Raw genomic sequence first — 27,533 nt, forward strand, 5'->3', positions numbered from 1 at the left:
GTCTGTGTTTTTCTACTTAGATTTTTTGCATATTTCAACTCTTTTCTCAAAAACCACTCACACTACAGCTTCCAGACTGATTTTATTCGATTTTTCAGATATTTTTCCATATGAATCCAGCATAAGTTTTTCAAAAACTAGTCCCCAAACAATTCAGCATCGGTGTATTTCATCAGAGGAACTGAATTCCGGGCGAAATCTTTCACCCTGTATAGCTCGCTAATGAAGCGTTTATGGATATATGTTTATATGAACTTTTTTTTTCATTTTTAACTCTACTATCACGTATTAAAATATTTTACCATAATTATGAATCACCCTGTATATAGATTGAGATATTTTCATTAATAATAACTAAAAATTAAAATTTTCAGGCCGGACACAGCAATGTCTTCCGGCTACATAGGCCACATAAGTTATTGACTCTTTCAATGTTTTTAATTTTTGTATTGGCCTATGAGTGCATATGCATATATATATAATAATAACTGAAGGCGAACTAAGAGTTTTAGCACATTAGTTTATAATTATTTAGAATGATCTTTTATTCAATAAAATTTATTTCATTTTTCATAATGTATTTATTTTCCAAGAAACTTGAAAATAAACATTATTTCTCACTACGGTGTAAAAAATGAAGCGGTAAGTCTTAATGAACTAATTATAACACATTAATTATTATTACTTTGATAATTTACGATTTAAAAGAAATTTTTATAATACAATAAATTATAATAAAAAATGAATAATTGAAAATTGGTCTCCACATAATACCTACATAATTATCATTATATTATATAGGTATTGAGTGTTTCAAGGTACCAAGAACACATACAATTCAGAATCATCTAGCTGTAATACTATAATTATGAGTGAAAATAAAATTCAATGTTGATGAATCTAAAAAAAGCATTACATTTCATAACATTATCATAACAAAAAGAATGACCCAATTTAGAATTGAATAAATTTATTGAATAAATATTGGTCTAGGCTGAAGTGACCATCCGTCCCGCTTTCGGCGGGTCAGTCCCGGTTTTTAGGTTAGTGTCCCGCTGTCCCCACATTTACTCGGGGGACGTTATTATGTCCCGCTTTGACAGGATAAACAAATGAACGTCCTGCTTCAAATATTATTTAATGAGATAAAATGTTCTTGACTTAAGACTTGAACGTATTGTTCATTTGGTTTCTTGTAAATCCATACCTGCATCGGGTAATTTTGTAGTTTGAATTGGCAATTCTAACCTAGTGACCAGAGAGATGTGTTAAACTTTACCAATTTGTCAATCAACCTTTTTACAAGCCTGGTAAAAGAAGAGGTTTCACAAACTTGTAAACATAGTTTTCCAATTATTTTCTCCTCCCGGTCTGCCACAACACTTCATTCAGTTGATTTTACTGTGTAACTTACAATATTTTCAATTGTTGACTTTGTTTTATTATTAATGCATAAAGTTTTGAAAAAGCGTCACTAGATGTCTCCCCGAGGCCCGAGCACTGACTTTGAGCGTGGTCAGTCTAATACAATACGGCATCTTCTCAACAAAAGGCTTTCAGCGTTCTTCAGTTTAGCAAAACTGAATCAGTTATAACCGTTCAACGAGCATATCGGATTCGTTATGGTGCTGAACCCGCTCTACCAAAGAACATTAAACAGTGGTATAAACAGTTTTTAGATACTGGGTGTTTGTACAAGGGGAAAAGTGCCGGTCGACCACGCACATTTGAAGACATAGTGCAACAAATTCGGGAGAAGTTCCAACGGAGCCCGCAAACATCAACATGGAGTCCAAACCGAGAACTTGGAGTAGCTGACACTACTGTGTGGCGTGTGTTAAGGCGGCGTTTGGCCTTACGACCATACCGACTGCAACTCGTACAAGCGCTTCGTGCTGGTGACAGAAGCAGACACGTCGACTTTTGTAATGATATCCGAGAAGACATAACTTTTTTCAGCGGTTGATATTCAGCGATGAGTCAACATTTCATGTAAGCGGTAAAGTTAATCGTCATAATGTTCGTATAAGAGGAAACTGAAAACTCCATGAAACAGTGGAGCATAAACGAGATTCGACTAAAGTGAACGTTTTTTGTGCAGTTTCACAAACTAAGGTGTATGGGCCCTTCTTTTTGAGGAAAACACAGTGAATGGTGCATCTTATCTGGCGATGATACGAAATTGGCTCTTTCCTCAACTAATTGCTGACTCGGACAACTTTATCTTTCAACAAGATGGAGCACCATCACACTGGCACATGGATGTACGCCATTTCCTCAACTTGCCTCAACGTTCTTGGATAGGGTGCACAGGACCGCAAGACTTGGCTATGCATTACTGGCCTCCAAGGTCCCCTAAACACCCTGTGATTTTTTCCTGTGGGGATATACGTTAAAGATCTCTTAGCACTTGCTATTGAGGAGCTAAAAACTAGGATAACTGATTCAGTAGCTACAGTCCGAAAAGACATCTTGCGAACAGTCTGAGCCTCAAAAGGAGGGCATATAGAAATATGCGACACCTTTAATATGACACTTATAAGAAATCAAAGGTATTTTTCAAATATTACTTGTAATGGTTCTGTTTTATTAAAAAACGCGAATAAAACATTATTCTCGTTTTAAATAAACTGAAAGAGTCTGGAAGTAATTTCTGAAAAATGTTGATAACCCTACAGTTGATAGCATTTGATAAAATATCATTCACAAACACAGACTGTCGGAAAAATGTATGGAAGTACTGTTTAGATATACTCGTAAATGTTTATACAAAAGTTATTAATTCAAATAGGAAACTATTTACATTTTTTGAACACACAACTAGAATTCCAGTTACTGAATTACTAAGATGTTTCCATAAATGATAACTATTTTTAGTGTCTCATTGATGGTTGGAAACAAACGATAATGTTTTGATTGAGAGAGCACAATGTCTACACTGGTTATCTGGATTCGGCCTTGTGTTTGGGCGGCTTGAAACCCTTCATTTTCTTCGTTTTCACCTTTTTCGAGCCTGATCCCGACTGGAACGCTTTCCAACTATCGACTCGGTTTTGCCGAGATTCCTGCAAACCAAATTGTAAATATTATAATAATTAACTATCAAAGGATAGTAAATCATTGAAAAGTAGTATAGTAATGATTGAAAGTTATCTATAATATAATAGAGAAAAGAAATGTCTTACAAATATAAGGAATAGGAAAATCACGAATGACGCATCATCACGTCTAAACTACTGAATTGATTAACTTGCAATTTACATAAAGATTCTGAATTCACCGAGGCCTATTTTCATTGTTATTAATCGATTAATTCCAATTTTATAATTGGGAAAAACTTATTCAGTTTGTGTTTCAAAGTTTACGCAGCTATAGAGCGACCATTTTAAATCTTCAATAGCAAATTTCACGAAATCCGTTCAGTTCACAAAAAATTTACAAGAGACAAAAACGTTAGAAATTTCATCAAAATTTCAAGGATACCTATTTATTAAGACTGGTCGAAGAATAACAAAGAAATTAATTCTTTTCGTACTGCATGTATGATCACTTTTCACCATTTAAACATCAAATATCGGGGCACCGAGCTTCGCTCGTTATTTTTATTTATTGATAAACAGAACACAATTCTCTAAAATGATCGTGTTTATATTTTATAGCTGGATATACGTCAGCTTATGAATTTCGAGGATGCGATATTTTGATTTTCCACAGAATCACTCGCTCACTTTCTACTATTCACAGACGACGAAAGTCTCAGCTGTTTCAGCCAAGGTTAAATTATCCTTTTAATGTCGTTCAGCGAGTTTTCCCAAGCACCTAGTGCAACGGAATTTTTTATATCATAAACCTACTATGTTCCAAATTTCGTGAAAATCGTTAGAGCCGTTTTCGAGATCCGTTGAACATAAATAACCATATAACCAGATATAAAAATAACCAGATAACCAGATATAAAAATCTGGTGTGATACACTCACACAACTTTCCTTGCTCATATTTGAAACTACGATCAGACTTCTGTACATGTGTATAATAATTGTTTTCAGAACACTTTTTCCTTTGTGTAAATTGTGAAACTCGATGATTTTTTTAGTCCTCATTTTTTTAAAGTCGTCAAATCAGCTGTTCTACACATGAAATATCTCGACTATGTGTTCTTTTTATGAACTGCTCTACCTACCTACCTCATGCACGAGAAGGAGGTTACTAAGTCCATTTATCAAGGATGGGGTGGACCCCCTATTAGTTTCCCAGAAAGGAAACTCATGCCAGTTAATAGAGCTGATAAATAACTATACAGGGTATGAATTTGAAAAAAAAATTAATCAAGTTATTTTTGAGAAAATCGTGAAAAACATGGTTTTTTAGTAATTATCCGCCATTTTTCTCAAGAATATTACGGAGCTCCTGCAATTTTCTCAGAAATGAGACTCATGTCAGTTGATAGGGCTAATAAATAGCTATCTATGGTATAAATTTGAAGAAAATTGTTAGAGCCGTTTTCGAAAAAACCGTGAATAACATGGTATTTTAGTGATTATCCGCCATTTTTCTCAGGAATATTACGGAGCTCATGAAATTTTTCCAGAAATGAGACTCATGTCAGTTGATAGGGCTTATAAATAGCTATCCATGATATAAATTTGAAAAAAATCGTTAGAGCCGTTTTCGAGAAAACCGTGAAAAACATGGTATTTTAGTAATTATCCACCATTTTTCCGCCATTTTGAATTCAATTTTATTGAATTTCTTATTGTCAGATCCTCATGGTATAAGGACCTTAAGTTTAAAATTTCAAGTCAATCGGTTGATTAGGAGTGGAGTTATCGTGTTCATAGACATGCACACACACACACACACACACACACACACACACACACACACACACACACACACACACACACACACACACACACACAGACCAACACCCAAAAATCATGTTTTTGGACTCAGGGGACCTAGAAACGTATAAAAAACTTGAAATTAGGGTACCTTAATTTTTTTTGCAAAGCAATACTTTCCATACCTATGGTAATAGGGTAAAGGAAGTAAAAATATAAACAGATATACAGAAATTGCTCGCTTAATATGATAGGATATTAAATTTTCAATTCCAATTGTATTTAAATCTGGGTTTTCGTTTGTGCGTAAATGCAGTCGTCGCCAACTACAGGGAGAGAATCTCGGATTGGGTAATTTCGATTTGTCTACATAATATAAAATATTATGTTCAATTATGCTTTAATGGAGCAGGTTGAGCTTATACTTTTTATACTTTTAAATGACAATATGTTGATAATATTAGGAATGTTTAATTCTTTTATAATAAAGACAAAATTTGTCTTTATGTTTATATGTTTAAATGATTTAATTTTGTTTATAATAATGAAAAGTTATTTGATCAGCTGTTTTACCACACTTGAAATTTGGATAATATGAATGTCACTTGATAGTACAGGCACGGCCCTAGGGACTTTGCAGCCCTGGGCGAGATCGGCAACCGCCGCCCTCCTCTCGCAAGTATCCCATCTAATTGTTAATCCCGGGTTCCACCCCTTCCTAGAGAGATCGCCTAACTATTGTGTCTCCGCTGTGATGCGATTGCGCCATTCGCACCACAGAGTCTCATTAAACTCTAATTAATTATGTACTAGGAGTCCCAAGTGTAAATATTCCACATTATAAAATTATTTTTGTTTCATAGACTGTTTTATGTTTCCGGTTACAGATATATTTTTTATAAGCCGACTTAAAAATTTACCCGAAGGTTATCAAAAAGTTACTATATTTATTGACATTTAAACAAATATTTGACAAATATAACTATTGGGGAACAGTAAGGTCCAGTCAATATAGACATAAAAAAGGGGGTGTGCTTGCAATTTATATTGTAGTTCTGATTTTCCAATATATTATTTGGATACATGAGAGAAGTCCAGAACCAAATTCATCATGCAAAAAACCCTTGTGCTATATACAGAGTGGCCCAAAAACCTCGTATTTCCGGTTCATTTTCCAGTTTTCAACAATTTCCGCCAAAATCAGTGACCGGACTGAAAAATTTGCTCTTGCTTTTTCTAAGATTATAAAACTTTGAATGGAATGAGATCTATCGAAACTCGCTATCTCCAATGAGTACTGAGCTATGATTTTTCAAAAATGAGGTAAATTTTGAGAAAAAAATCAATTTGTTCATATTTAGTTTGATCAATAATATATCCCGATTGTTACAATCTAGATGTAAAATTCAAAATCCCTCTGGCCGTGAATTTGTGCTCTACAATCTGAGACTTAGTAGAGCGCTCTTTCTCATATAGATTTTCAGGTACACCTGACAACATTGCTCCTTGTATTGTGAAAAACACCTAATTTATTTTCAGCTTCAACCATCATCACCATCTATATTATCCTCACAGTGATATTTTGCACGATGATATGAGTTCATGAGATTAAGTTCTATGAAAATCACCCGTTAGATGTACTTAAATTCAGTATTTTCTAGTGGAGAGGCGCGCTTAATGACACCTCAAGGATCAAAATTTCAAACACTTAGAACTTTTGATAAGAAGATCGGTTCTCATCGTACTACACTTCATTCTTCTCGGCACGTCAAGGCGGTTCAAAATCATGCATCACAAGTCAATTTCGGTTAAGAAATGGGAAATTTGTTTTCGAATGTACTTGAGCCCATATCCCCATACACAAAAAATGACCAATTTCTATATTCAAAGCTGCATATCTTGTGAAATGCTTCAGATAAAATTTTCAAATATAGTGAGGATGTGAGAGTGTTCCCCGTCTTTCCACTGCAATTGAATACTTTCAATTCCAATAAGATTCAAAAGTTGTAGAAGATTTTAAAAATGGCCTTGAGGTGTTCTTAAGCGTACAACTAGGAAAGCGTTTCACTAGGAAATACTGAAATGGAATGCATCCAACGAGTGATCCTTGAATTTTGATCCTTGAGGTGCCATTAAGCGCGCCTCTCCACTAGAAAATACTGAATTGAAGTACATCTAACGGGTGTTTCTCATAGAACTTAATCTCATGAACTTATATCATCGTGCAAAATATCACAGCGAGGACAATATAGATGATGGTTGAAGCTAAAAATAAATTATGTGTTTTTCACAATACAAAGGGCAATGTTGTCAGGTGTACCTGAAAATCTATATGAGAAAGAGCGCTCTACTAAGTCTCAGATTGTAGAGCACAAATTCACGCCCAGAGGGATTTTGAATTTTACATATAGATTGTAACAATCAGGATATATTGTTGATCAAACTAAATATAATCAAAATTGATTTTTCTTAAAATTCACCTCATTTTTGAAAAATCATAACTCAGTACTCATTGGAAATAAAGAGTTCCGAATGATCTCATTTCATTCAGAATTTTATAATCTTGAAAAAATGAGAAAGCAAATTTTTCTGTCCGATGACTGATTTTGGCGGAAATAGCTAAAAAACTGGAAAATGAACCGAAAATACGAGGTTTTTGGGCCACTTTGTATATAGCACAAGGGAATTTTGCATGAAGAATTCGGTTTTGAACTTCTCTCATGTATCCAAATAATATATTAAAAAATCAGAACCACAATGTAAATTGCAAGCACCAATGTATATAGTGACTGGACTAGTAACACAAAATATCTGTTTAAACTATTTTTATGTTCGAAATAGGTACACAATATGAAAACGGGCTGTGCAAAGGATAAAAATAAACTTTCTACTCGTGATATTTTTCCAAGTTTTTCGATTTGTATAATATCATTAAGCTATCAAAATGAAAAAGTTTTCCCAGGAGAGAAAATTTTTCCGATCATTACTTTTTGAGATATGAGCGCCTGAAGTTTGAATTTTTGGGACAGAACATTTCAAATTCGGTACGAGATAAATTCATGAAATTCAAAGGATAAATTCTTCATGGTATTGTTGATTGAATAAAACAAACATTTTCTAAAAATATTAATTTTTGAGAATGTTATTCAATTTACTAAAAATGACGTTTAGTTGAGTTTTTTTTTGTAAATTGAATAACTTTCTCAAAAAATGATATTTTCAGAAAAATTTTCTTGTTCTATTCAATCAACGATACCATGAAGAATTTATCCTTCAAATCTGATGAATTTATCTCTTACCGAATTTTAAATGCTCTGTCCCAAAAATTTTAACTTTAGGCGCTCATATCTCAAAAAGTAACTATCAGAAAAAAATGTTTTTCAAAGAAAACTTTTTAATTTTGATAGCGTGATAATATACAAATCGAAAAACTTTGAAAAATAGCACCAGTAGAAAGTTTATTTTTAGCCTTTGCACAGCATTAAGATGTAGACTGCAACAGAGTATTAGGCCTACTTAACTTGCTAATGCCCCGTTTCACCAACCTTGGTCAATGCATTTGAACATGGTTAAAGTCTATCAGCTGGTCAAATCAGAAATAATTCGTTCCACCAACACCAGTAACGTTTGACCACGGTTAAACCAATGGTTAATTTTGACTGCCGCCGAACGGGCGATCAAATTATTTGAACACGGTCAAAAGACTGGTTCGATCAATTTCCTTGCTTGTTTTTGGGTTATATTTTTGACGCAATGAAACATTTCAAAGTTTTTAGTGATATTGATTTAGTTGTAGTAAGTTTTTTTTATTAGATTCGTTGTCGGAATCTTTTAATTGGTAAATTATTATAGTATAGGAAATAAAGGAAAAATTTGAAAAAGATTTGCTTTACTCTTTTATTACACAGTAGGCCTATGCTATTCAATCCTTACATCAACCAATGTATCTCATTAGAATTGGAATGTTCTTTTGTTTATAAAAAAAATTGTCAAAATTTATGGTGATTTGTAAATCACTTTATACTAGAGTATTCAATTCATATTTGAAATATCATTATAAATTATTATAGATGTGTGACTATACAAAATGTCTGTGCCATGGGCGTATATAAGAAGGGGGCCTTGTGGATCAACCCCGAAATAATGAGTATGAAGAAAAATCAGTACAGTAATTACAGAAAAAATACAGTAATCTGAATTTTTGACGGCCTGACGGTAAAGTAAAAAGGGCATTCAGCGCAAATTACCCACTGAATATAAGCAGCAAAACTGATATTGAGTATCATGGGGTGTTACCATATTTACTATATTACAGCATTTAATTTGGATTTTCGTTTAATAATAATATTATTAATTCATTAGCATTTCAATAATTGCAATATCTCAGTAATTTTCATCAATCAAAATCAGATGTAGCCAATAGCAAGCCAGCAAATATGTTGGCCAACTTCAGAAAAGTACTGCTACAAGAGTTGACCATGTTCAGATCTGACCGACGGAGTTTTCACCAATTCTTCAAGATCTGGGGACTGAACTATTTTATGTTTGCTAGACCACTCATTCGTTCCTGGGACATTGTTGATCATTGTTGACCACTCATGTTCATTAGCTCGAGGTTGGAAAAGCTTCTTATATAATTTTACTATTCACATTTGATATTATGAATTCATTATTCATTTGTATTTAAAAATTTTCCGTTCCTTAAAATTTGCCGCCCCCAAAATCTGCCACCCGGTCCGCCCACCCCTGGGGCCGGGCCTGCTTGATACTTACTTACTTACTTGATGTCTTCGTCCTTGACTGGAGGTACCAGACAGACTGTGTCAAAGGTTTTAAAATAGTGGCTCCTCAGCCAGCTCAGTCAATGAATAAATTGTTTTGTATATTAATGCCTGTCTGATGAGAGAGCAGAATCTAGTGCGAGGTTCATTTCTCACTTCAATTGGGAGTCTGTTATAAAATCTTAGTGCAGCTGATGGAAAACTTCTCTGTGTGCTGGCCAACCGGCTGCGAGGAACTTCCAGATTGGTAGCATGGCGAGTGTTGTGGCTGTGAATTTCGTTTCTTCTCACCAACTTATGCTGATTGTCCCTGACATAGATCAAGGAGGACAGGACATACTGACTGTATATGGTGAGAATTTTCAGTTCCTTGAAAAGTGGCCTACAATGATCTCTATGTCCTGCAAAAGAGATGATTCTGATTGCCTTCTTTTGTAGCAGTAGCACATCGTGTCAAGAAGGTGCGTGTCCCCACAGCAGTAGTCCATATCCAATGTTACTGTGAAACAGGGAATGGTAAGCTGATAACAGGTAGTCTCTGCAGACAATATGTCTCAACTTCCTAAGCAGGTATATTACCCTGGACAATCTCTTGCAGACCTCTGTCACATGGTAGCTCCATTGCAACCTGCTGTCTATCCAGAAGCCCAGGAACTTTACAGGCTCTGCCTCCAATGTTGTTCTCTTCAGGGAACAGATCAGAAAGTTTGTTTTATCGTCATTTAGCATCAGCTTGTTTGCTGCAAACCAGGTCCTGGCGACATTTAGTTGGAGAACTGATCTTTCCGCCGCTTCTTCCACAGTTTTACCTCTAGCAGTCAATGTGGTATCATCTGCAAAGAGTATAGAGCTCTCGTTGTTTGGAAAGTCATTCATAAGCAGGATGAAAAGCCGGGGACCCAACACTGAGCCCTGTGGCACACCATGATCCACATTTCTAATGCCTGATGAGGCTCCCTCAAGTGAGACCACTTGCCTTCTATTTTCTAGGTGGCTTCTTAGTTTGTTCAGTACTGTTCCCTGTACACCATACTTCTCCAGCTTCTTGACAAGTATACCATGAGGCACACAGTCGAACGCCTTGCTCAGGTCGCAAAGCGTGATTGAAAGCAAATCTCCATACTCGAAAGCTAACTGTATTTTCTCTGTCAGGGCCATAAGTGCACTAGCAGTTGAACGACCACTCTAAAACCATGTTGGGCCTGGTTAAGGAGGTTGTTTCCTACAAAGAAGTTTGTGATTTGCTGCTTCATCTCGGTTTCAATAACTTTGGACAATGTAGGTACTATGGAAATAGGTCTGAAGTTTGATGGAAGTTCTGTATGTCCCTTCTTATCAATTGGCAGAGTCCTTGCTAGTTTTAATGTGTCAGGGAAAACTCCCAACCTGAAGCAATGATTGACTGCTGTAGCCATTTGCTCTGTGATGGGATCAATGATGTCTTTCAATACAAATGTTGATAGGCCAAATATGTCCTGAGGTTTTGAAATTTTCAGGCCCCTGACAATACATTTGACTCTATCAGTGGTTATTTCCTCCCATACATCCATCCTGTGTACCGTGTTAGTAACATTCTCCATTGGGTCAGTGTCTGCCACAGCCTTATTAGTCAATACTTCGTCAACAAAACTCACAAAAAAGTTATTGAAATTGTCTGGATTAATATTAGATCTCACTCTTGGCTTTTTTGGACGATGTCTGTTAATGACCTCCCAGGCAGCTCTAAAACTATTTGAAGCATTTTCGATGGTGCATGTATTATACTCTTTTTTGCTTGTGTCACCATTTGCCTGTACAGTTTGTTTTGTCTCAAATATTGTCCATACTTTTCCACTTTCTCCTCCGGGATCACTGCTGACTTGTAACAATGGTGTAGTAGTGTCACCAAGTTTTTTTGTTCGGCTAAATCTTCAGTAAACCATGATTTATCTCTTGGATAAGAATGAGAACTACTTGTACCTCTCGGGTTTTTTCTTTTGGTTTTTGGAAAAACTGAGTTGAAGACACTCATGTATCCAGCAATCAACATGTCAAAAGCAAATTCAGGTATTGTCAGATTCATAACATCTTCCCAGTCTATGCTGTTTAGCTTGCAGCATAAAAGAGGTATGAGTTCGTCTCTTACTGGTCTGCTGCTGAAGCTGTAATCTGAGTGCCATGTTGGTGGGGGCTCACTCCTCATACTCTGTTTCAATGACAGAACCACTGCGGAGTGATCTCACAGCATGTGATCAATGACTTCAACTGTGCACTCCCAGGAACCAAAGTTTGTGACAACAGTGTCCAAGCATGCAGATCCTCTTGTTGGGAGCTGATTCACAATAAAAAGCCCATGTCCTCGAAGAAGGTTTGTGAAGACATCTCTCTCCCTGGATGGGGACTCCAGATGAACATTGAAATCTCCTCCAATTATCAACCTTGAATCCTGCTTTTCTGTGAGTGAAATCAGATCCTCCAGAAGCTCTATGAATTGCTCGAAATCACCATCCGGAGAGCGGTAAATGGAGACCACAGTGATGGAATGTTCAATTAGTTTGATTGTCACAAGGTCTATTGATAGCTCCACACAGTGAGTTCGGAGTCACAGTTCCACATACTTTATGCCTCTTCAAAAAAAATTGCTGTTCCACCATTTCTGTGGATGGGCCTTGAATATATGCTAGCCAGATCCAGTCCACCAATATTCCTATGAAAATCAGCCTCCTCCTCTCTCAGCCAGTGCTCAGATACACATAAAATGCTGGGGTCAATGTCCTCTATGAAAAACTCAAGGACATCTGATTTTGTTCTAAGACATTGGACATTCAAAAATATGAAATTCAGTTTCATGTCCAGTTTTCTCAGAACATTCTCCTGATTTTCTAAGTCTACTTCAGTTCCATCCACCCCCCTGAAACCTTTTGAATAAAAAACGTCTCAAGGAGATAAATCTAGGCCATTTCGTACTATCCATTATTTCTTCTTTCTTGTCATATTCCACACCTAGTTTGAAACTACAATAGGTATCACTCTTGCTATCCAACTTTTCAATCATGATACTTTCGCCTGGAAATGACATAGACATGAATCCTTTCTTAACTTTACCCAGATGAAACCACGCCTTTTTCTCTCCCACCAGGATAGATTTAGGTCCTAATTCATCATTTAGATTACTAGATCCTACAATGATTTTTTATTTGGTTTAGACATGTTTGTTTTTTGCAGCCTTGGCATAATTCATTTCACCTTTGTCCTTGCTATCTGCTCTCTAACTTTGTGTATTTTTACTGTTGGTAGATAAGGTGTTTTTTCTTGAATTACTATTTTTTCCTTCAGTTGAAATTTTCCAGTTTAAATTTACATCGTATTCATTTTCATTTGTCAAATCACATAATTCCATTCTACTTGAAAAAATGGTTGAATTCTTTTGCTCAGCCGAAAAAGCCGTGTTTATTAATTTGTTAGCATCAATTTTGTTTTGTCATTAGTTGCATTAATACTTAATTCAAATGCATGTTCGTCAAGATATATTTTCGTGTTGTCATTATTTATTAAAATAGGTATAGGATGCATAGCACTAGCACTAGAATTTACAAATTCTTTTACACAAATTGAATTTACATTGTTTGTTACATGGGAGTTTGAAATAATTTCGTCTTCACTTATTTCATTTGCATCTTGAACATGTAAAACTTGGGAATGTTCATGTACCTGTTTGCACATAACCTCACTTGTTTCTATTCGTTCAACACGCTTATTCAATTGCAAGTAATTTTTATTCATTTTGCTCATCTTGTCAAGAATTTCACTTAAAATAAAATGATTGTCACTGTTTGAGTTCAAACGGCTTGTTTCATCTTTTTTTGGCACAAACTTTGCATGCTTAGATATGATATCTCTTACCTTGCCCTTGCACGCTTCACAATACTACACTGTTTTGTCACCTAGATCAAATTTTCCGGTATTCTATTGTTACAACGTTGATACACTTAATATGATACCAGTTCGCACACAAACCTTCACAATTTAATGCACTTTCATTTTCTTTTACTATCTTACAACAGACTCTGCAGTTTGACTCGACACTCTCATCCGCCATCTTGTTAGGACGTTTTCAAGAATGTCAAGAATGCTTGTCGTCGTCGACTGCGGAAATTTACTCACAAACGAAAATGCACCTTTAGACTAGTAGTTCTGTGAACAGTAGACCACACGCAGTATTCTCATCCACAATTACCTGATGTCACTTGATTTAAATGTTAACAAACTCAGTTCACGTTTGAATTTGTATTCCATATGATATAATTCATCCAGTTCTGTGATAATCTTTCTATCTCATGAAAATTAATTTTTTACAATAAAAAATATTATAATTTCTCCAGCATTATTTAGTTGATTTGTTTATTTTTAATCACCTATTAAATTAGTTTTTTCGAATGTGAGAATATTGATACTAATGGGCACGCATAATAATACCATGACTGCAAAACAAAATATTGAAACCAAAGACCTTGAAGCTGCGATTAGACCATAATATTAACAAAATGTTAATAACTCAATCCTTATAGATTATATTAGATTGAACATAACTTATCATACACATGATGAAGATGTGTGTTTGTCAACTTCCGTTCCATCTAATAGAATCTATAAGGATTAAGTTATTAACAGAAAACCCACAAGCATGTGGGTTTTGGTGTAAACCCAGCTTAAAGATGCATACCTCTTTAAGGTATTTGATTGAAACTATAGACCTAATAGTCCAGTCAATATAGACATAAAAAAGGGGGTGTGCTTGCAATTTATATTGTAGTTCTGATTTTTTAATATATTATTTGGGTACATAAGAGAAGTCCAGAACCAATTTCTTCATGCAAAATTTCCTTGTGCTAGATACAGAGTGGCCCAAAAACCTCGTATTTTCGGCTCATTTTCCAGTTTTCAGCTATTTCTGCCAAATCTCGTAATCGGACAGAAAAATTTGCTTTTTTGGCTTGGGCTTAAGTACACTCAACAATAAATTTTCCATTTTTCGACCGAATTTGACTTGTTTATTGCATCTGATTTTGGACCGCCTTGATGAGCCGAGAATTAAGTGTAGTACAATGAAATCTGAGCATTGTGTCGAAAGTTATAAGTGTTTTAAATTTTGATCCTTGAGGTGTCCTTAAGCGCGCCTCTCCACTAGGAAATACTGAAATGAAGTGCATCTAACGGGTGATTCTCATAGAAAATAATCTCATGAACTTATGTCATTGTGCGAAATATCAATGTGAGGACAATGTAGTTGGTGATGATGGCTGAAGTTGAAAATTAGGTGTTTTTCACAATACAAGGAGCATTGTTGTCAGGTGTACCTGGAAATCTATATGAGATGGAGCGCTCTACCTGATCTCAGATTGTGGAGCACAAAATACGCCCAGAGGGATTTTGAATTATACATCTAAATGGTAACAATCGGAAGATATTGTTGATCAAAAAACTAAAATTCGTCAAAATTGATTTTTTGTTCAAATTTCACTCATTTTTGAAAAATCATAACTTAGTACTCATTGGAGATAGAGAGTTCCGAATGATCTCATTTTATTCAAAATTTTATAATCTAGAAAAAAGGCGGGAGCAAATTTTTCTGTCCGATTACGAGATTTGGCAGAAATAGCTGAAAAATGGAAAAAGAGCCGAAAATACGAGGTTTTTGGGCCACTCTGTATCTAGCACAAGGAAATTTTGCATGAAGAAATTGGATCTGGACTTCTCTTATGTACCCAAATAATATATTAAAAAATTTGGTGTGGCGCACTCACACAACTTTCCTTGCCGTTATGAAAATTGATCAACTGACACTAGTGTTCTCGCGCATCTCAAGTCTACTATTCAAAGATCTAAGCCAGCTGGTGACAGGACAATAACGCTGCAGACACACGATATCTGCTATCTCTTCATAGTGAATGATTTAATAGAATCAATAGTTTGCAATTTAATAATCTTATTTTCTCGAACTTTGAGCTTATTTTCAATTCAATGTGAAAATGTTACTGGACATTAATTGTAGAGATTTTTATGCTCAATCTTTTCCACTTGAAATTTGTTTTTTAAATTGTATTGGGAATCTAAAATCAAACTTTGCATAGATGGGGCGGAGCTCCTAGAATTTTTACAGATATGGGACTTGTGGCAGTTGATAGAGCTTATCAATGACTATTTTAAGTATAGATTTGATCAAAATCTTTGGAACCGTTTTCGAGAAAATCGCGAAAAACCCTGTTTTTGGCAAGATTTTTGCCATTTCAGCTGCCATCTTGAATTGCATTTGATCGAAATTGTTCTTGTCGGATCCTTATACTGTAAGGACCTCAAGTTTTAAATTTCAAGTTATTCCGTTGATTGGGAGATGAGATATCGTGTACACAGACGCACATACACTCATACACACACTCACACACACACACACACACATACAGACCAATACCCAAAAACCACTTTTTTGGACTCAGGGGACCTTGAAACGTATAGAAATTTGGAAATTGGGGTACCTTAATTTTTTTCGGAGGGCAATACTTTCCTTACCTATGGTAATAGGGCAAGGAAAGTAAAAATCAGAACTACAATATAAATTGCATGCACCAATGTATATAGTGACTGGACTATAATACGAATACAGTAATAGACTGGCTTCTCCACACATCTGTGTAATCACTTGTCAGCTGATTTATTATGAATAATTCTATAGTCTGATTTTTACTCTAATATTGGCGTATGAAGGAGGCTCCTTTTTCCTTTTATATTATCCTTGAGATGCAAAATTTCCAAAAACCTTGTATGTACGTCGACGCGCAATTTAAAAAGGAACATACCTGTCAATTTTCATTAAAATCTATTACCGCGTTTCACCGTAAATGCGCAACATATAAACATTCAAACATTAAGAGAAATGCCAAACCGTCGACTTGAAACTTAGACCTCACTTCGCTCGTTCAATTAATTATTTCAATCGGATCAAAGATAGGAGAAGATAAGAAAGTAGATACAGGTGGCACGATCTAGGGCAGTTTTTTGACCGAGTTGGTACTGTATTTTCAAACAAGAATGTCTCAAATACATCAATAATAATGTTTGAACAAGACATTATTGATCATGTGAATAATGTGGCTCTATTAAAGTTCCGTAATTTTTGTATCCCCTCTTTAAACTTCATTCTTCTTTCAACTGTACAAAATGCGTTTAGTAACTTACTTGAAAATTTGATAATATGCAGTGGTGGCTTGAAACTAACCTCAAAATTTTTCTGCCACTCTTTTTCTAGTGAAGCCTTCTCTTCCTCTTCTATTTCTTGTTCGCGTTTTCGTTTTCTCTCTTCGGCATCTCTGACATCCAACTCCCTCCTTCTCCTCTCCATGTCGGCGAATAGCTTCATGGTCATCACATAGACAGCGTGCTTGTACGCCGCGGGTCGTCCTCCTCTACTTGCCCATCTTTGCCTTCCTTCTTCTGTCGTTTTCGTTTTTCTAAAATCTGAAAACAAATATTGGAAATTCGAAAATTCTCATCTATGATTTTTAGTTAATTTAATTAACTGGAATGCATAATGGAAGTTCTGATTACCATTTGAGTAAGTTACTTGTATTAAGAGCCCCTAAAAGATACCTATTTTATAAAACTCACAGAATTCAATGTATACTCAAATATAAATTCAGATAAGATACTGAAGGTTTAAACAAGGGTTTGACTAGAGATCTAACAATCAGTGTGTTTAAAGTGTAACAATGAAATTCAGTTCTCGTTATTTTCATATGTTAATATTTGTTTATTGAAATTGCCTATCAATATAACCAATAGCAAAAGTAGATATCCCATGGTATGTGGCGTTTATGTTGCAACTTTTACTGTTATCTCAAGCCAATAGTCCACGTAGTTCTTTCCCGTGGAGCTGCGTGACGCTAGTAGTCGCTCATATTGTGCCGTTCATACACTCGCAACCCCAACAAAACAGTAAAAATCTTACGCAAAGTAAAAGTTGCGACATAAACGCCCTATACCATGGGATATATAGTTACCCTATTGTTTCACTATGATATAATCAACTATTTTACAAATAGTTGGAAATCTTTGATGAGAAATTCTCCCGTGGAATCCAAAATGGAGAATTAATCATTGGTTTCTACTATATTAGCAGCTACTATACAAGTTTCCAACTTTCCAGATATGAGAAAAATTTTGTTGATCATTGTTGTGCCGCACAAAATCTGATAAATATATTTTCAGAGACCGCTATATTATTATTATCATTAGCACAGTAGGAAATTATATTGGCTTCCAACATTTTTTCCGCATTTTCTTTGGAAAAAAGACGTCGAGTCAGAGACTGAAGGATGTTGCTGTTATTATTATTATAGGAGATTTTTTAAATGCATTAAACCACACTAAAAGTACTATCAGTTTGGAAATAATTGAAATATCAAACTTATGACCAACGACTAATATGAAAAATGCTTTAAAAAATGAATGAGAATTTTTTCAAAATGTATTATTAAAATAATTGTGAAGTCATAAAACTCCCGTTGAACTCAAATCAATTGAAGTTTCAAGAAAGTTACAATGGATTGTATTGTCAAAGCATAAGGTTAAAATGAACTGCAATGTAATTTACTATAGGCCTACTTACCTTAATAGTGTTTATAAGTAGTAAGTAGTATGTACTTACCATATGGTCTGTCCGAGCTTTCGCTTCTTCTATTACATCCAAGCATTTTTTCCTTGTATCATCATTTTCTAATGTTTTCCATGCTTTACTTATGACTGAAAAAAAACAAAATGTTATAAGTTACAGACAGAAAATGATATACTGTTTAAATACAGTACTATTCACAGAAGATTTCCACGAACTTTTTGTTACAAGGCGTATTGAATCATAATGTCATGATAGAATAATCGATTTATTTGAATAACTTTTTGTATACTTATGATTAACCTATAATCTTACATAACAATTCTGAATTTACCAAGGATGGATATATGCTCGTTCTCATTGCCATCAATCAATTAATTCAATTTGATAATTTTAACAAATTTATCCAATTTGTGATTCGAAGTTTACGCAATAATAAAAGTCCAACCAAACAGAGCTTTCTCCAAGTAGTGTCTCCTTAGCGTAATTGGTAGCACGCGCGGCTCATGAATGGTTGCAGGTTCCAGAACGATCAAACTATTTTTTTTTGCTGAGAATTTTCTACTCTGATGTAGATTATCCACGTAGTTCTGCCAAAATAGTAAATAATTATTCTATTTTTTCTATGTTTCCTGGACATAAGAGATTGCATTTTACAACACAAAATTTTCGCAGTGCAAAGAACGGGTTACCTGCTGGTTAATGGCCGGGACACAAATAACCGCACAAAGCCCGCGCCGCGGCACGGTCGAGTGTCGGACGTACTACGGCGAGTGAGAAAACAAATGCTTTCGAACGTGTAGGGACACATACTACCGCACCGTGTCAGTACCGTCACCGTGTTTGTTGCCCGAGCCGTGCCTGCGCCGTCACCGACTAGTTCAGTTTACTTTTTGATGGTGACGGTGAGGGCTCATTCAACTTAGAGAGTGAAAAACTTATTGAAGAGATACAGAATCTTCTAATTTTGTACGGTACGATCAAAGTGAAGAGAAATATGGTTGAACGGAAAAATAAGTTAAACTAAAAGTAAAAGTATAACCAAATAATAAGTTAAGTCAAAGGTATAATAGACATAAAATAATAAATAATAAGATAAAAAACAAAAAAAGTATAAAAGAAGGCACCCGTGACTGTTAATTTTTTAATTTAAAACTAATTACATACATAAGGCAGAAGATAACAATTCAAACAGTATATATTTCGATACATGACTGTTTGTGGTATTGTTATGCACTGCAAAATATATACCAGCACTATGATTCTCATCTTCTGTGTCTAAAGGTAATTATTATATTGAAAAGTATAAATTTAAATCAGATTGCAATCATCCGGCTCCAGATTTGGATCCTGCGAGTGACAATTCAAAGAGTGAATTAGTTTCAGAATTTATTTCAAAAACTCCTAGAAATAACAGAAGTTCACTTTCATCACCTATGACTTGTGATATGGGTGTAAATACGCCGACCACAAGGACTGTCTCAACTGATTCTTCAGATAGTATGCGTACAGTCGAGCTTCTTCAGCAACGAGATGATTTAATTGCCTTCTCACAAGAATTGAAGATGCAAATTGAAATACTCGAGAATCAAGTGATATCTCAAAAAGCTGAGTCCAGTTCAATGGCGCTTAATTTTAAGAACGAACATCTGGCTATCAAAGATCAACTTAAATCTATGGCCATTACTGTGGAAACCTTGGAGGTTGACAACCGTGTCTTACGGAGTGAAATAGAAATGTCCAGAGATGAAGCCAACCGATGGAAGAATAAATACGAGGTGCTAGTGAATTCGGCATCATGTGATGTTTTGACGCAGCGACGAAGTGAGGACCGACTCCAGTGGGCGAATTTAAAAACTAATAATACACAACTGGTGCAAGGAAAGGACTTTCAATCAAATAATAATGACTCACGAGACATACATAAAAAATATAAGACTGACAGTAATAACACGAAACAGCGAGTGAAGATTAGGTGTTTTTCGGACAGTCAGGGAAGACAGGTTGCCAAGAGTGTCTCTTCAGAGAGTGATCATGACTTTCTAAATATGATTAGATCGCCCTCAGGAAACCCTGCTCTTTTCTTACAGGGTCTTGATGAGGTTTTTACATTTGTTCAGTAGACCCAGGTGGAAAAATTATCGCATTGTACTGGGAGGTGACCTTAATGCTGAGTTTAATGTACTACAAGATAAGGCAACAGTTCATGAGTTGAAAAATCTATTAAGGCAGTTCAACTTTTATTGCACAAATTTAAGGCCCACTAGGGGATCTGCTTGCCTTGACAATATATTTACCAACATAGGCACACAATATATCTACATAGATGTAAAAGCATTCCATTTTTCTGACCATGATTGTGTTTTTCTGAGCCTATTGAATTTGGCCCAAGGGGATGGCGGTGTCAGGACAAAGATGGCTTCTACTAGACCTGTAACTGTTGAGAAGATGCAAAATTTTAGATCTGCACTATCAAATATAGATTGGGTAGCCAAATTATCTAACCAAGTGGGTGGTGAAGCTATTTTTAACCGTTTTATGGAAATATTTTTGTATTATTTTGATTTGTGCATACCACAGAAAATTGTTAGAGTCACAACTAACTCTCCTGATGCCAAAGTGAGGAGGAAACCTTCCACCTGGTATACACCTCAGTTGTTAGAAATGAAAAACAAATTGTTATTGTATCATCACTTATATATAAGAGACAAGACAAACTTATCTAGATTAGCGTATTGTAATGCTAGGACTGAGTATAAGAATGCTATAAATACAGCCAAGAAACAGTACAACTCAACTCAGATTGAGCTCTCCAGTAATAGACGTAAATCAGCCTGGAAAATGATCAATCAAGTTAAAATAGAGAGTCGTAATGTTAGTATGGGTATTCCTCCAGATGCTTTTAATGAATTCTTTGTAAAATCAGTTGAAGAAGTGCATGATAAAATTGCTCAGCCAATCACTACTGCTGCCCAACTTATTGAAAGTTGCACTACAGCAAGGAGGCCTGCCTTCGGTTTTTCTGAAGTAACTCCTAACATTATATTAGATATAGTTAATAGCTTCAAATCATCTGACAGTGTAGACATCTACAATTTATCCAGCAATATAATTAAAAAGGTCATAGACTGCATTATTGAACCTCTAACTTACTGCATCAATAGTTGTATAACGGAAGGAGTGTTTCCATCTATACTCAAATTATCAAGAGTAGTACCAGTTTATAAAAAGGGACCAAAAGATTGTCCATCTAGTTTTCGCCCCATATCATTAGTTCCTATATTTTCAAAGATCTTTGAGTCAGTAACAAAATCCAGATCTCAAATTACCTAAGTGAACAGCACATTTTAAGTGAAGCTCAGTTTGGTTTTATAAAAGGTAGATCTACCGCATCTGCAATAGATGCTCTGATTAAAGAAGTGTTGGATGCTTTTGAAACAGATCAATTTGCTCAGGCTACCTTTTGTGACCTCAGCAAGGCATTCGATTGTGTCGACCACACAATCCTGCTGAATAAACTTGGTCTCTACGGTATGAACAGTGTAAGCCTCATGTTAATTGGGTCATACTTATTTGACCGTAAGCAAATAGTCTATGTAGGTCATACTAAATCTAAGGTAAAAATGATCAAGTTTGGTGTTCCTCAGGGCTCTATCCTTGGACCTGTACTGTTCACCCTGATGATAAATGATCTTCCATTATCAGTGACATCTCAGTCAATGCTTTACGCAGATGATACCACTTTTTTCAATTCAGACTCAGATTTTCAAAAACTCGCTTTTACGATGGAACATACTTTAAACCAAGCAAGCATATGGTTCAGGGCAAATGGTTTCCTATTGAATAATAATAAGACTCAACAAATGATTTTTAGCTTAAGAGAAATTCCAACAGATAATAGTGTGAATAATGTCAAGTTTCTAGGTATATATATTGACGAAAAATTAATATGGAAGCCACATATTGAGTATGTAAATAGTAAATTGTCTAGGGTTATTTATTTGTTGAAGCAATTAAAAAATTATGTACCTGATAGCTATGTAAGGTCAGCCTATTTTGCATTTTTTCAAAGTATTTTTTTATATGGCATGTTGTTTTGGGGTAATTGTAGCCATGTTAGCAGTGTACTTTTACTTCAGAAAAAAACCATCAGGATATTAGCAAATGCGCGTAATAGTACTGAGCATTGTAGACCTTTTTTTATTAAGTTGAGAATCTTGACAATCATAAATCTTTATATATACACTGCTCTAATACATGTAAAAACAAAGGTAGAGAAAATTCCAAGACATACCATACATTATTATGCAACAAGAAATAAGAATAGACTGAATATACCATTCCAAAGGCTTTCAAAGTCAATGAATAGCTACAATATTATTGGTCTGAAACTGTACAATAAGTTACCTCTAAGCTTAATAAATGAGTCTACAGATAGATTTAAAATGAAACTTTTCAACTGGTTAATGAAAACACCAATGTATTCTATACAAGAGTTCTTGGATTCCGATATGATTATTGATGTTTGATTCCTTGATTGCTTGAAGCTTTTCTTTCTTGTTTTAACATTTTGACAGGGCCTTGTTTGTACTGTTGTTTGTATAGTGATGAATATTTGAATTCTTCTGGGCTTACTTTAGATGTAGTTATGTTTATGTGTTTATATGTATATCGTATATACTTTCAATTACATTAACTTATAACCTTCTGACTTGCATAATGTTAGTATAGTTTTGACTTTGTCTATTGCCAATGTTGCTTAATGACAATAAAAATTTATTTATTTGATTTTGAAAACCCCTTAAAAAATACCCCTTTATTGAAAATTCGTAGCTCCGGAACCAAAAATGGTAGAATCCTTCGCGACCACTCAATTTATTGGGAATCTTATTCTCTTCAATTTTGTCGAGAATGATGTTTCTTGAGAAACTCAAGGTTCACGAGATAAAATGGGAAAATTGAAAAAAGTCCGAAGTTTTGGGGGTTTTGGGGGTGAAGCCGCCCTCTGGCGTGTCAGCAAATTTCAGATTCGAATTCAGCGCCCCAAAATACATATAGAACCGTCGAGAAAAATTCTTTCGGGACTGTTTCCTGAAAAACGACCATTTGACTGGACTAATTATTCATACAAGCCTGGAGCTCATTTGGGCATCACACTCAGCAAAAATAAAACATTAAGAAAGAGCTGTATTAACATCTCACAATAAGACATTAACTTAATCTAAAGTTTTAAAATCAACTCACTTTCAAAAGCTTGCTGTGCTCTCTCAGGATCATCAGGATTTTTATCAGGATGCACCAGAATTGATAGCTGAAATGAATAAATAGAATGAAAGTGAGAAATGATAGACTGAAAATTAATATTCATCAACACTATTTTAATATCATTAACTATCATTTTTGATTTAAGGTCTATAGTTTTCTATTCTACATTCCATATTGAAGGCTTGCGCACACCACTGCAAATGGCGAATGACTGCAACGATTTAAATAATTAAAAAAAAAGGCTGAAGCCTTTAAGAAAAAAGTTTCCAGCTGCCATCGCCATCTTGTGATCCGCAGTAGTGGTGGCTCAACACAGAGAAATCATGAAGGATAGATAAATCATGACATAGGGCACGCTGTACCGGTTTTCACCGAACTGAGAGTTCGGTGATGTAAAACTAGGGCGCCAATATTTTTTAAGTTGCTATATCAAGTAGTACTATGGAAAGGCTAAGCATTCTAATTTGATTCTTTAACATGACCATGTACTCTTTACTAGTCGCCTATGAAACTGTTCAGTTCATAATTTTATGAAGGCCTAACCAGTGCTGTTTTTGTAACAATGTAGGTTCCAGAACGCAATGTTCTGGGGGGTCTAGGGGGTCTAGGAGCTGGAGGGTGTTCAAAAGGGGGTACGTTACCGGAATTTTTTTTAAATACAGCCTAAAAAGTAAGTTTTATGATAAAAATATTCTATAAACATCGCTCCAATTGCATAATGGGTCAACAAAAATTAAGAAATATTTTGAAACTTTGTTCCAGAGTAAAAATATGAGCGTTTAATTTTCGTTCAACTTTAAGCTTTGTTCCAATCAAGTTATTTTACTCTGCAGGGCGACAGAGCAAACGTCCGCAGATTTTGTGATCACACCGAAAACATCTGTGGGCCGACAGAGCTATTTTCACTCTATTCTCAGTTACATTTATTTTTCATTTTTTGAGCAAAATTATTTATTTCAAGGCGCTGAATCCGAATCTGAAATCAAGCCGCCTACACACTTCAAGACCAGACTTGAGACGGTCTAAATCTAAGGTCTGGTCTTGTAGTGTGTAGGACTGTCTTAAGACCGATTAATGATATTTAGACCGTCTGCCGAGCTGCCGACTTTGACCAAAGACCATACACGATCTTTGCTTCCCTGAACACTTTTTGGTCGGGTCTTGTAGTGTGTAGCGCTGTCTTTAGACAGCAGACGGTCTTCAGTAGCTCGTCGATCTTGGTCGAAAACTTAAATTGCGGAAAAATGAAGAGAGAGAAATTGTGATTTCAGATTCGGATTCGGTACCCTCAAATTAATAAAATAATTCGCGAGTACACAAAAATGATCAAAATTGAGGAATTTTTTCGATTGGATATAATAATCATTAGATTAGCAGATTTCTTGTTTCACTACAGGTGAAGAAGTAATCAATATTATGACTTCAAAATTTATAATTTTTCCATTAATTTCATATGAATGTTCTAGCCAATTTAAATAGTGAACTATTGTAATTTGTTGATTAGTGATATTGTAATCTGTTGAATTGGAAAGTAATTTATCAAATCATTATCAGTAATCTATTATTTAACAGTAACATTTATTGAATTTATTATTAGTTACATTTAAAAATGTTCAAGCAAATTTAAATAGTAATATTCATAAGGTATTCTACTTTATGCTTGTCTAGTCTTAGGTCTGGTCTGGATTGTGTAGAGCCGTTGCAGACGGTCTGCTAGTGGCCTGAAGACTTCAGGCAGTCTGGGTCTTAGGTCTGGTCTTCAAGTGTGTAGGGGGTTTTAGAATTCTTCTATCTCCATATTCACATGATTTAGGTTTTTGATGAGATATCTTTGTCGAAAACGTCCGCTCGGATGCCTGGAGAAAATCGCTTTTCGAAAATCGAGTTTTCTTGGAACGTCGGCTGGCAAATAAATAGTTGTCGGTGTGAACACCCGCATGGATTAAGCCGGCGACACATCCATCCATAGACTCTGCAGAGCTGCAGATTTTGGTCTGAACATTACTTCAAGGTGATTAAATTACATCAAATCATAAATAGCCTGATCTAATGATGGATATATTTTTAATGAGATTGTCAAGTGTTAATTGGGTAATTGATTGTTGGAATGACTGGTAGTTTTATTGAATACTAAACAGGGAAGGGTTGATGAAATTGTTCCAATTTAAGACTACCTAAATTGTAAAAATGTTTTGGGCTGGAAAGTAAAGTAGTAATACTTACTCGTTTGTACTTCTTCTTTGCGTCTTCTAAGGAGGTATCAGGTTCAATTTGCAGCACTTCGTATGGATTTAAGTTGAAATATGTTGAACCTGGTCGAAGCAGTCTGTCAATCTGTTGTTTTGGTGTCAGAACAGAGTCACGCTTTTCAATTTCTTTTACCTACAATCAAATATTATGCGTTATAAATGAGATTTTAATATAAATATCAATATTTATCAAACTTTGATAATGTACCGTATTAACTTGAAAAGAATACTTAGGCTACTTAGGATACAGAGTTTAAATATTTAATTGAGTCGCCTATTCTAAGATATTAATTAAGTATAGTACGCTCTTTGACAAACTCCTTTTGTTGGCATTTTTTCCAGGGATTCTTATTTTTGGCCAATTTAATTCAGTTGAACAATTTTAATCAATACTATTCATAGGCATATAGTAGGCTATTAAGACACAAATAAAGCTAAGCAATGAAGACAAAGGGCTATTACTATAAAAAGTATTGTTATTTTTATCACAAGCTAGGCTTTTATGTGTATTTGCAGGAGTTTATGATCAAATTCATTCAATATGCTGTTTGCAAGTTTTATGGTTCGAAGAGCCAAATACCTTGTTTCTTGACAAAAATTATTAAGTTTATCATTATACTATTTGTTTCATGAATAGATTTTATATTTTTATGTTTAATGAATTGAAATGTATTTAACTTTAAATCAAATAAGACCAGTTATGGCTTGTGGGTTTGCCCAAGTTATAGACTAATAAGGATGGTGATAGCAAGCTCTACAGTATTGTCTAGGCATATAATATTATTATATCATAACAACAATTCAAAAAGTAATTCAAGTTAAATTTCTGCAAATATAATTTAAAATTAGCTTTAATTTGTTGAAAGAATACAGAATTGATAATTACTGAAAATAGTATTATACAGTTATAAGACATAACCTAAAATATGGGAAGAAGAAAGTAATGTAGTAAAATATGGTAGCATTTATATTATGAGTAGAACAAAAAAATGTAAAAAATAAACTTATTACCTCAGAATAATATTCGTTGAAAACTTCTTCTTTTTCAGGAAGCACAATTCCATTTGGAGGTATGTTTGAGCTAAATGATGCCATAATGAAAATGAAAAATCAAAACATTGAAGCAGAGAAAATCTTTCGATTCAACGTTTAATCACAGAATAAAAACTATAGCAATGAAACGCCTATCCAACCTTTCCATGTCTCGAATACTAGACACTTCATGTGACTGCGCCATCTTGTTAGAGATTACAATCCTGGTCTTTTGATTGGCTCACGGCAGTGAACGAGATTAATTGATCCGGATTAGTAAAGTGATCCGAATCTCTCATCAATACTATTATCATAGAGAAACAATAGCGTAAGTTATTGATTGTGTTCATGGGAGGTTGCGGTACATGTACGATTTCGACCAAGGACACGAAAATGCGTTCGGTGGGAGCTTTTGACAGTTTAGGTACCGGTCGCCATCTTGGAACAGAGTGGAGTGGTGCATGCTCACTTGCACCACGTACATGCTCACTTGCACCGCTCGAAAAGTATGTTCCACAAAACCGGTACCGGGATCAACGCTTCTTATTGGTCGAGAGTTAAAGCGTTGGTTGTCTGCTGTTTTGTTAAGTTATGTCTTCACATCCAGAATCTACAGACTAAAAAAGGATGAGGCGTACAAAGTATTTCATACCATTGATGGAATTAATTACAGGATAGTCGAAAAGCAAGAAATTCATACATTATTAATTGGCTGGAAA

General features: G+C 35.0%; 1 protein-coding gene across 1 annotated transcript; it reads right to left on the minus strand.

Moving 5' to 3' along the window:
• Positions 1–263: 263 nt before the first annotated feature.
• On the minus strand, positions 264–27,022 carry LOC111053448 (dnaJ homolog subfamily C member 8). The gene is given in 7 exon segments (XM_022340345.2): positions 264–3,065; positions 16,877–17,049; positions 17,052–17,115; positions 18,305–18,399; positions 23,513–23,579; positions 25,757–25,915; positions 26,794–27,022. Coding segments are annotated over 7 exon segments (765 nt in total). The 5' UTR covers positions 26,878–27,022; the 3' UTR covers positions 264–2,942.
• Positions 27,023–27,533: the final 511 nt, after the last annotated feature.

Source organism: Nilaparvata lugens, chromosome 2 (genome assembly GCF_014356525.2).
Source record: "Nilaparvata lugens isolate BPH chromosome 2, ASM1435652v1, whole genome shotgun sequence".
Lineage (NCBI taxonomy): Eukaryota > Metazoa > Arthropoda > Insecta > Hemiptera > Delphacidae > Nilaparvata > Nilaparvata lugens.